The following is a 12789-nucleotide window of genomic DNA, read 5'->3' as shown; positions in this document are numbered from 1 at the left end:
TTAATGTATTTCTTAATCTTTCAAACATTTTATTTTAATCTAAAAAATTTTAACAGATTCAATATTGTCTCATTTTTTAATTTGATAAGAATAATTAATAGAGTGGGTATAGGTATTATAAATATTAACAATATTTTTAATTAAATCATATCTTTTTATTTTCTTTTTTTTAAGATAATTATTTTTAAACTAAAACATAACGTTTGAAATGTTATAAATTAAATTAATATTTAATCTAAATATTAAAAACCAAAATAGTATTTTACAGTAAAAAATATTAAAAATAGAAACAAATAAAAAATCAGTCTAGGTAAAATGCATACTTTTTTAACGAAAATATTCTACAATAAACATTAAAATTCACCACTAATTAATTATTATGTATATATTTATATATCTTTTTATAATTTTTTAATAAAATAATCATTCATCTATATAAATAATCAAAATTTTTTAATAGAAAAAAATTAAACATCTTTTGAAACAAAAAATTACCTACCATTATATTTTAATTACAAACCATCAATTAGTATAAAAATATACTTTTAAATAAATAATACAGATTTTTTGAAAATGTTTTCAAACAAGAATAAAAAGAATCCAAATCCCACGCTTGCTGCATGGAGGATAAAATAATATACTCTGTGCAATCAAAGAATTTACGAGTATAAAATTGTGATTTTGCTTTCCACTTTCCAGCACACATATTAAGAAGTGAACTGCTTAGAGCACGTTTAATAGAGAGTCCCTCCTTCACTTTTTTTCAGACACAGAGGACTCCAACCGTTGCAGAAAATAATAAAGAAGTCCTCGCACAAGTCTTAAAGAAGAGGAGTTTCTCTTCAGAGGGATTCTATTCCACTAATGATTACTTGTTATGACTTATGTGGTAAGTTATCTTTAAAATAATAATAATTAAATAATTATATTAAATAATTAATATAATATATTTAATTAATTATTATTTTAATAATTATATTGAATTATAGTTAATATTATTAAAATAATTAAATTATAATTAATCATAATAAATAATTATATTATTATTTAATTAATAATTTATATTAATAATTTTAATTATAATTAAATAATTATATTCAATTATAATTAATTAAATTTATTTACATAAAAAAATAAATTTAATTTTTTATATATTATAAAATAATTTTTTAGTGAGTTATTTATTTTTTATTTATAAAATTTAAAATGTTAACTATATTACAAAATAATAGAGTTTAACTATATTTTTTTATATTAAATAATTTTACAAATTAATATAATCTCGAATTATATATTGTGTATTATTTTTATATATGAATTTATTTAATATTAATATTTTAATAGTAAATTTTTTTAAATTTATAAATTTAAATTATATTATTAAAAGCCAATGAGTAATAGCTCAAATGGCATAATCTCTCCATACTCAATTAAGAGGTTACGGGTTCGAGTCTCCTATCTTTGGTAAAAAAATATATATTATTAAAAACAGTAATTATATTAATTTTAAGTATTTTAATTAATTAATTAAGTGGGATTACAACAGGGACTAAAGTTAGTTCCTCCTAATGGAAAAGAGAGAGATATTTTGAGTTTCTATTTACTGTTTATGACACAAAAGTGTTACTTTTTATGACAGGTGGATCATAAATAGAAATTAAGATTACTCCCCTACTGGAGATGATCTTACTACTTGATTAAATCTGCTTCGAGTAAGGATCGAATCATTGTAATTTATTTTAGTTTTTAATATTTAGATTAGATTTTAATGTATTTCTTAATCTTTCAAACATTTTATTTTAATCTAAAAAATTTTAACAGATTCAATATTGTCTCATTTTTTTAATTTGATAAGAATAATTAATAGAGTGGATATTGAGGTATTGTAAATATTAACAATATTTTTAATTAAATCATATTTTTTTTTTTAAGATAATTATTTTTAGACTAAAATATAACGTTTGAAACGTTAAAAATTAAATTAATATTTAATCTAAATATTAAAAACCAAAATAGTATTTTACAATAAAAAATATTAAAAATAGAAACAGATCAGAAATCAGTCTAGGTAAATGCATACTTTTTTAACGAAAATATTCTACAATGAACATTAAAATTCACCACTAATTAATTATTATGTATATATTTATATATCTTTTATAATTTTTTAATAAAATAATCATTCATCTAAATAATCAAAATTTTTTAATAGAAAAAATTAAATATCTTTTGAATCAAAAAATTACCTACCATTATATTTTAATTACAAACCATAAATTAGTATAAAAATATACTTTTATATAAATAATACAGATTTTTTGAAAATGTTTTCAAACAAGAATAAAAAGAATCCAAATCTCACGCTTGCTGCATGGAGGATAAAATAATATACTTTGTGCAATCAAAGAATTTACGAGTATATAAATGTGATTTTGCTTTCCACTCTCCGGCACACATATTAAGAAGTGAACTACTTACTACTGCTTGAATCTGCTTCGAGTCAGGATCGAATCATTGTAATTTATTTCTTCACAAGTCCCTAGTTTGCCACCAGCCAAGCCCACTACTCATTGTCATCATCAGGTAGATTTTCTTTTCTTTTTTAAAAGAATTTAAAGTTTTAATTTAATATTAAAATAATTAATTATTTTATTAACTTTTTTAGAATCAACTACTATTTTTAATCATAAAACTTTAAAAGGTTGATAATATTAAAAATTTTATTTTTCCCCTAAATTTAAATATGAGTTAAATTAATAAAAAGTATAATTTATTTATTTTATCAAAAATTTGTGTATGTTACGTATAGTACATATAAAAAATTAATAATTAAATTAATTATTAATAAAAAATATATATTAAAAATAAATTAAATAATATATTATTTATACATAAATATATAATAATAATTGACTAATTTTTAGTATGTATATATTAATTTTTGATAAATACATAATCACAATTAAATTAAAAACCTACCACTACCATAAGAAACTTCAGTACTAGCTTTCCATACATTGTATCTAAATATGGAATCCGGGTCTTAGATAATGTAAACAGAATTGAGGCACATTGCATTATTGTATTGATGGGAGGACTGATTCGGTAATTGAATTGATTAGATTATTGATTTATTAGTTTACTGATTCAATCGATAAATTATTAATTGCATTGGTTGGCTCAGTTTCAAATAAAATAAAAAATAAAAAATAATAAAAAATTTAAATTTAAAATTTAAATATATATATATATATATATTTTTAATATTTAAGAATAATTAAATCTCAAATTTTAAAAATAATAAATATAAAACTAGATATAAATTTTTAATAAAATGTATATTTCTATTAATAATAGTACATAATTAAAAATATAATTAATTCAAAAAATAAAAAATACAAAATTAAAATTAAAATTAAATTAAATAACTATAAAATTATTTAATTCAAATTTTATTATATAATTATTTTTTGTCATACATAACTAATATTAATTTTAATTTAATTAAATTGTATATAAATTATAATATAATATGAATTTTTATATAATATATATTTTATATGAACAAATATATAAAAAAAATGTTTTTTTTAAATTAAAAATGAGATTCAAATTCATAATTTTTAAATAAATATAAAAAAATTATACTATTTAAACTATAATTTATTATCTTTTTAAGTTACACCAAATTTCAATATATAATCCTTATATACTGAAATGACAAATGGTTTAGTGATAAAAAGGCATGCTAAAGTTTTGCCATCTTCCATGTGCAGTTCCAAGTTCCAACCGTTGCTGGCCGATTCGGTTTCCCTATTTATTTACTGTTTTCAGCCCGTATACAATTATTTGAGAAATTAATTTGGTAGTTACTTTCAATTCAATCTAAAGTAATAAGACATGTCTCCAGATTTCAACTATTAAATTAACTTATTAATTGTTGAATTCGCGTGTCACTATCTAGATTATAGAGTAATTAAGGTACGACAACCAGGTGAAAACTATCTAGATTATAGAACAATGTATGACAATGACGTAAAAACATAAGTTTATATTTTAAGATTAAAACTCTAAGCCAGCACTAATGTTAATTTTGAGTAGCGAGTTCAATTGCAAATTATGATTTTATATACGATTGATTATATAATATTTTGAAATTCCTATGATTTATTTAGATAAACATCATTGTAATAAGGTGTATATTATGATGCTTATTATTATAGTGAGTACAGTGCGTGGTTAAGTAATTTTGATAATACTTAAAAAATATTATGAAAATTAAAATAATATTTTTTACAATTTGACAATCTTTTTAATTTAAAAATACATGTAAATTTAAAAAGTATTATCAAAAAATAAAAAATGTGTAACTTTAGTTTTAGCATGCAAATTTGAGTAGGCCTTGTTATTAAACCACCTAGCTAGGTTCGAAATAAACATATTACATATATAATAATAACTAATAATAAGTCTCAAAGATTACATTATTGCATTTAAGATTAATAATAACATATTGATAATACTAACAGGATAAAAAAATCTAAATTTATTTTATTTATTAATTTTAATAATAATTAATAAATATTAAATAAAATAAACTTTAATTATTTTTAACTAATTTTTTTGTTACTAAACCTTTCCAATAACATATATAAGGCACATATATAGATAAACTTAGGCAACAAATATATATATATATATATATATATATATATATATATATATATATATATATATAAAGTATATGGAACTAAGAGGCGATCGGCCAAAAAATAAATAATTTAACTAATTTATAATTATATTTAATTAATTTTATTTGTTTTTAATTTATAATATTTGATATTAATTGCTTCTCACTCCAAATTAAAATTCTGAATGTTACGTTGGAGAAATAAAGGCGAGAATCATGGAACTTCTAACAATCCTAATTCTTAGTATATAAAAAATTTTATAAAATATATAAAAGAACATCTATTTAGTATAAAAAGAAACATTTTGATACATAGTAGAAGAAATATCCTAATACCTAGCATAAACACTATTTATGTAAAAATTTTAAATTCACTCAAAGGTATTTAGGTAATTTTTAACTCGTACCCTCTTAATTCTCTAGCATTGTTGATATATATATATATATGAGTTGATCTTGCACATCAAGCACTTAGATATTCCATTGAGACCTTTGCGACCTTAGCAAGACAATTATCTTTAGGCACGGGTAGTGGGAGGTAAGAGACAGGACATTCTGGATTTATTTGCTCAAACCTATAAAATTAAAACGAATTAATAATAATACGAAATAATATAATAGAGAATTTCGAAATTATAAATAAATGAGATATCAAAGGCGCTACGCAGGACGGATATAAGGGGTGAGTGGAGGTCTCCTAATTTTTTTTTTTTTAAATTAATAGTAATAAATTATTATATAATTTAATTTTAAAAAATATTTATTATTTAATTTAAGTGAATATTATAATGTTTAAAAAATAGTGTCTATTTATTAAAAAATGTAAAAAAAAATATTTAATTTAAAAAATATAATAATAAATAATTTTTAAAAAATCAAAATTTACTACAAAAAATAAGTTATTAGACAAAATTTAAATATCAATTTATAGGCACCATAGAATTGGTCTTTAATTTAATATAAATAAAAATTCAGTCTAATTTAAATATTAATAATTTTTAATATTTAAAAAAAGTAATAATATTTAAAAATTTTGAAAAAATATTTTTATTAATGTTTTTTATTAAATAAAAATTTTTAAATTTTATAAACTGAATTCTTTTTCTTCTTGTGACCGTCTTTTTTTATTCATTTGATATTAATTTTTTCTGTTTTAACTATTACAATTAAGAGATCTTTTTCAATTATGACTATTGTAAAAAATAACTCAAAAATAATATAAAAGATAAATTTTTTATTAATTATCTTTTAATTATATTAAAAAAAATTATTGTAAAATTTAATACAAATTATATTATCGATGAATTTTATAATACGAAAAATCGATCATTTCGTTAAATAAAAGTACATACATATTTTTTATACTTTAAAATATATTTTTTATCGATATATTTTTATAATATATTTTATATTATATAATTTTTAATATTATATGTATTATTGACCATAATAACATTTTTTGATCCGTCTCTGGAGCTAGTATTATATATCGGATGAAGTCATATAAATTATTAATGATGTAAAGACCTACCTGATGATCTAACATTTAGTAAAGAAAACAAAAAGAAAAAAGAACAAATTAAAAGAGAAATATAAGAACATTTAACTAACTTGTAATTAAGAAGGAAATGATGTAGAAAGATGAGCATTTCAATTTTGGTGAGATCTCTTCCAGCGCACATCCTTGTTCCAGCCCCAAAAGGAATGAAGGCTTCTCGATTTGCATTATTATCATCCTGCACACCAATATATCATCCAAACCAAAAAGATTTGAAAAATAATAATTTCCATGAAATATAATTTTAAACCATAATGCTACTGAAATATATGTACTTACATCCCATCTGGAAGGATCAAAATTTTTCGGATTGGTAAAATATTCAGAAGACATATGACAAGTTTTCGGCAAAATTACTGCTTTCCATCCTTTGGGTATAATATAACCTGAAAGTGTATTAATTAAAAAAAAATATAACGTACCAACATATTATCTATCAATTTATTGTTAACAATAATTAATTATTATATTTTAAATATATATATAAAGAGACACATTCAGAAAATATATCTATAAAGATATTTTTATTAAACACAGTCATAAAAAAGATATTTTTATTAGACACATCTACAAAAATAATTCTATTAAATACAGTTATAAATAAGAGTTAGCAGAAATTGACAAAAATACTGTTGGTAACATAACGAGATTGATTAATTAATAATCAAAATAAATCACTTACGAGCGCACACTTATGCATACACACATTTATATAATATTTTTTTCTCTTTTTTTTTAATATGGCCTATAAATTTTGACAATAACTTATGAGAATGGCTAAATATATTTCGTTAATCAATATTTAATTAAAGCCAGAATGGTTATTGCTTTAAAAATAAAAGTTATTTTATTTTTTATGAACGATGAATTGAAAATTAAAAATTTATTAATATAAAAAATGTAAGACATATGAATTGCCATATATGAATGAGAGAAACAAATCAATAATAAAACATAAAAGTACCATTAATGTTCACATCAGCAGTCGCCTCTCGAAAAAGTAGAAACGAAAAATCGGTCACACGCAATACTTCGTTAACTACCTACAAAACATAATATTTAATAATAATTATCATATTAATTGTTGGCAATTGCTCCCTCTCCTAAAAAATAGTGTAAATTATGCTGTCTAAATGCTCTATTCTCCTGTTATGACTTCCTCAATATGCATATATTGTAAATGTACTATGTACTATTTTCTAAATTATACAATTATTACCTTACTTAGATAAACCATTTTCTTAATTTCCTCAATAGTTAAATACTGTTGCGAAGGTGACCTTGACTTCATGATTTCTTCTTGCTCCTCCTACAAGATGTATATAAAATTAAAAGAAGGGGGGGGGGGGGGTTAAAAGAAGCACCAAACAAAATGGGGTTAGGTTTTATTTTAAAATTTATTTATTTATTTATAATTTTAAAAATATAATCAGCTTTTATTTTAATATATAAAATTTGAATAATTACACTCTTGAAAAAAAATTATTTGTTAAGTAATGGTAGAAATTTGTATCCACATTAAAAGTTATAATAAGAATGTTTAATAATATAAAGCATTATTTCAAAAATTTATTTCCATCGATTATATAAAATTATGTTAAACGTTTATGAGAAAAAATCATTCATAATTTTAATTATACTTTATCTTTAAGATTGTTTACTTAATCTTGTATTAAAAAAAAAGCTCTTGATTTAATACATAAAACTTTTATAAACACACTCTTAAAATTTCATTTATAATATGAATTTTTAATGTTAAATTATTATTAGATTATACACATTTAAATTATAATAAATCTATATTATCTATTTTAATTTTGTTGTGATTTTTTCAGAATCAAACTATATAGCTTATTACTATACTCTAATATATATATATATATATACGGTTTAGGTATTATTATTTATTGAAATTATTATTTTATTATGTATTAAGAATTTTAAAAATATAATAAGTTTTAATTTAATATATAAAACTTTAATTGTCACACTCTTGCAAAACATTATTTTTTAAGCAAAGGTGGAATTTTTTATCCACATTAAAAAAAAAAACTATGAACTTTTAATAATAAGTGAGATTCACAAATTTAAAAAAAAGCTCCTTCACTTTTATTTTTAGTAATAGTCATGGATTTAAATGAACAACAATAGTGGGTTACAAAATAATAATTGTGATAAATTGTTGTTATAAAAATTGCATTAATAAAAGAAAAAATTCAATCATAATTTCATTTGAAACAAGTGCTAATTGTCATCCTTAATTATCATCTAATTTCTGAATAAAAAAGTTTTTATTTTTTTTATTTTTTGATATTTTCAAAAAATAAAAATTCAAACGTTGGATTATTGTTTAGAAGGAAAATAATTAGAGCCATAACTCATCCTTATTATCTAAAATTTCTAAATAAAAAAATTTATTTTTTTATTTTTTGATATTTTCAAAAAATAAAATATATATTTAGATTTTACGTATTTAAGTACTAAGAAGATAATTACTAAGAGAATGAATTAAAATTGTTAATTATTTCTCTTTTCAAAAACTTCTGTGTTGACCATGATAAGTTATAATTAAATTTCAAGCATGACACATTAAATAGGAGGGTAAATAGAATTATACCTAAATGTGTAATACTTAGCCTACATAGGAACAAATTAAATTAATTTTTTAAATAGTCATATAACTAACAAGATAAATTAAATTATAGTTTATAAGAAAAATATTTATAATACTACAAATTTTTATTATTTTATTAAATATTTTTCTATAAAAATAGCCAAATGAATAATATAAAATTCCAAATTACCTTAGCTTTCTTGAGGACAAGTGGATTGTTAGTAAGATAAATCATTGCCCACATTATAGTGGTAGCTGTAGTTTGCTGACCAGCTATTAAGAATAATATCAACAAGTCAACAATGTCCTCATCCTTTAATTTTCGATCATTCACATCTTTCAGTTCCAAAAGAACATCCACAAGATCTTTCTTCATTGATAATACTTCACCATTTTTTAACATCATCTTTCTATCTTCCACAAAGGATCCAACTATTTTTTCCATCTTCTTGCGGTTCTAGTTAATATGCCAAGTAACAAATCAATCAATAACCAATAAGCAAATATTATTAAGCGTGAAATTAGCCAGCAGCAGTAAGGTGGTTTGCAAAGGTTTAGAAATTATTGACCAATTTATTATGCCATATGTTTTAGTCAACTTAATTAAAAAAAAAAAAAATAGAAGTCACTTAGATAAAGATGTTAAATTTTTTTTTAAAGATGTTTTTTAAAAATTAAAATTTAACACATATAGTCATTTAAAGATGTTTTTTTTTCTATAATAAGGGTATTATAGTCATTTAAAAAAAATAATATTAATTTAAATTTATTCAAAATTTGATTCACCAATTTTCAATCAAATTAATTTGTTTGGCCTAATTTTGACAAAAATAACACAATTTAATCGATTATATGTGTTAAATTTTAATTATTAAAAAATATTTTAAAAAAACGTTTTAGACGTCTTTATTAGAGTAGTTTCCAAAAAAGATACTACAGTAAAAGGTGAAATTTTGGTAGAAAATAAAGATTAACCTTTTAATAAAAAAATATTAAAAAAATGTATTTGTATAAATTTTGTAACTTTTCATTCAATTTTACTGTTTGCTAAAAAAGATTTCTAATAATATATCCTCTTAAAAGATTTTTCATTCCAATATATATCATTGAGAAAATATTAGTCTTTTAATATGCTTTTTCTATACATGAATTAAGTGCTAAGTACTAACCTTGAGAGCTTTGTAATAAGAAAAACCAGGTAAGTTAATTGGCCAAGAGAACAAGGCATCATCAATATCACTAAACAAATGTTCAACTTGCTTGATTATGTTTTGATCCTTAGATCCCATGAAGATGTGAAGGATGACTCTCATGGCGAGAGACTTGGTCTCTGTGATGACCTCAATAGGATGTTGTATGCTATCATTGGCCATTCGTTGGAGTGAATTGACAACAATGTCCTCTATGCGTTCAAGAAACATGGCCAAAGCATTGTAACCCAGAATGGGGGAAGTGACTAGGCGTCGAAAACGCTTGTGATCCTCGCTTGACACTTCAGATAAGATCGTTTTAACCACTGTTATGGCGGTTTCAGGATAACTAGACCTAAAGTTTTTATCATCAGTTAATACTCTCCTTGAGGCCTCTAGACTGCACACCATAATAGTTGGCTTCATGAACAAGTGTGTCTTGTACATTCCAATTTCTCCATATCTGTCAAAATTGTCACAAAAGTAGTGCTCATATCCAAAAATGATAAAGTCAAATTCTCCCAAAAGTATAGTAACATTGTTTTCTTGATTTTTTATTGGAAAAAAATTGATTAATAATTTGAGAAATGATAAATCCACTCCATTTTTTATAATGTTACTCTGTACTATTTTTTCTGTATTTTATATATTATTATATTATTTTTTTCAAAAACAGAAGTTGACATGAGGAAATAATAAATAGTGACGGAGCTTAAAAATTTTTGTTATGAGATGCCAGAAATTTTAATAAAAAAATTATATAATAGTATTTATATTAAAATAAAATTTATAAATATAATTATTTTATTTTTAATTTTGTTATTAATATGTTGAATTACATATGTTTAGGTTAACAAAAAAAATAAATCTGATTTTGGTTAATTAAAAAATTTCGTTTAGGTTAATAAACCAAATTGATTTTATTTAAATAAAAAATTAATTTTTAAAAAATTACCAGTTTTTGCGTGACAAAAAATTAGTTTTTGCACATAAAAATCCATTTTTGTTCAAAGACCAATTTTTTTTTATCTAAAAACTGAGTTTTCTTTAGGGCTGTCAAACGGGCTAACCCAGTCCATTTAGGCCCGGCCCGTTAAGCTCGTAGGTTAAATGGGTTGGCCCGTTTAAGCCCGCTTTATTCGCGGGCTAGAATTTTTTAACCGGGACCGTTTATGGTCAGCCTGTTTATCATTTTATTTTATTTTTTGAAAAATATTTTGATAAAAAATACCACTTTTAGGTCAAAAACTATTAAAAATAATATTTTTTTAGTTGATGGGTTGAATTTTCGGGTCAGATCGAGAGAAATATTAGCTAAAAGTGCTACTTTTTTTAAAAAAATGTAAAAAAAAATTAAACGGACCACCCATTTAGCCCGCGAGCTAGCCCGTTTAACCCGTCATTTTTTCGAGTTAATCGGGTTCAGCCCGTTTAACCCAAAATTTAAACGAGCTTAATTTTAGAGGCAAAGTCCGCCCATTTAAACGGATAAACGGACTGGCCCAATGGGTTTAGCCCATTTTAAGGGCCTAGTTTTCTTTTCAAAAGATTGGTTTTCTATTTAAATTATATAAAATTAATTCCAACTTATAATTCTTTTTTAACATTTTAAAAGATCAAATTCACCTTTAATAATATCTATCTCTCAAACTTAAAGTCTCAAGACTAATTATATTTATTATTTTTTTTATTACAATCAAATAATATAATGCAATAAAATAAAATTTTAAGTTTTTAATAAAATAAAATACCAAAATTTATTAAAATAAACAATATTGATACTACAATGATATTTAACTTGTAATATTAATTTTAAAATAAAATAATACATGAAAATAAATGAGAAACTAAATATGCTCAATTTGTTACTGTCATATAGGACAGATTTGAGAGAATAATGAAAGTGGATGTTGAACACAGATAAATAAATTGAAAGCATTTCAATTTAACTAAATGAACTAATTTCTTTTTTTAAGTAAAATTACTAATTTTTTTACAAAAGTTTTGGAGGCCATGATCTCCATTGTCTAAGCAAAACTCCTTCAATCTATGGATCATAAAACTATTTTTTAAAAAAAGTTTAAGTTAATAAAAAGATACACATAAATAATTATAAATGAGTAAAATACTATATTTATTCGAAATAAAAAACGATAACGGTAAAAAAAAAAAAAGGGAATACTATAAGGAAATGATACAAACTTGGAAACAAGATTGTGGACAAATAAATGAGGATGCTTGAAATAGTGCAATGTTTTGCCGATAAGAGGCCAACCCATGTCACCAGGAGGAAGAAGACGGTGCTTGTCTCCTAACTTGAAATCATAATACCATTCATTGATCCTTCTCCCCAATGTGTTTAACACAAAGTAGCATGCCAACAATGTGGCACCAATCGTCCAAACCCAACTTATTATCTCCATTTTCATTCCCAGTTTCTTGAGTTGAGTTGAGTTGTGTGCTTAGGGGCTATATTTATATTCGGACTTTTTTTCTGTATGACTGTTTTATTAGAACTTTGTTACTCTCTTAGTATTATCATTATAATCGTAGAGTTTAATTTTAATGAAAAAACAGTATAAAGCATTTTATATAAATGGATAATTATATTTGTTTTTTTAAATAATTATTCACATAATTAATATAAAAAATAATTATTTATACTAATAGAATATCATATAATTATATATATATATAATTATTTTATATTCATAGTGTATTAAAATTAAATTTTTTA

At 21.8% G+C, this 12789-nt stretch overlaps 1 protein-coding gene and 1 long non-coding RNA gene across 3 annotated transcripts; one reads left to right on the top strand and one right to left on the bottom strand.

The window, feature by feature from the left end:
- Positions 1-696: 696 nt before the first annotated feature.
- LOC140179891 (uncharacterized) lies at positions 697-3929 on the top strand. Of its 2 annotated transcripts, XR_011873779.1 has the most exons (4): positions 697-889; positions 1640-1712; positions 2505-2583; positions 3777-3929. It is a non-coding gene; the product is annotated as an uncharacterized lncRNA (long non-coding RNA). The 2 variants fall into 2 exon arrangements; XR_011873778.1 differs by lacking the exons at positions 697-889; positions 1640-1712 and having other exon boundaries at positions 2117-2583.
- A 1031-nt stretch (positions 3930-4960) lies between these two features.
- On the bottom strand, positions 4961-12540 carry LOC112756333 (beta-amyrin 11-oxidase). Its single transcript, XM_025804872.3, has 8 exons — positions 12255-12540; positions 10032-10515; positions 9053-9319; positions 7468-7557; positions 7213-7291; positions 6528-6634; positions 6302-6426; positions 4961-5265 (listed from the first exon to the last, which is right to left on the bottom strand). The coding sequence occupies exons 1-8, from the start codon at positions 12479-12481 to the stop codon at positions 5154-5156; spliced, it is 1491 nt and encodes a 496-aa protein (XP_025660657.1). The 5' UTR covers positions 12482-12540; the 3' UTR covers positions 4961-5153.
- Positions 12541-12789: the final 249 nt, after the last annotated feature.

The sequence above is a fragment of the Arachis hypogaea genome, chromosome 16, assembly GCF_003086295.3.
Source record: "Arachis hypogaea cultivar Tifrunner chromosome 16, arahy.Tifrunner.gnm2.J5K5, whole genome shotgun sequence".
NCBI classification, from domain to species: Eukaryota; Viridiplantae; Streptophyta; class Magnoliopsida; order Fabales; family Fabaceae; genus Arachis; species Arachis hypogaea.
This window is presented reverse-complemented; position numbering and strand designations above follow the sequence as displayed.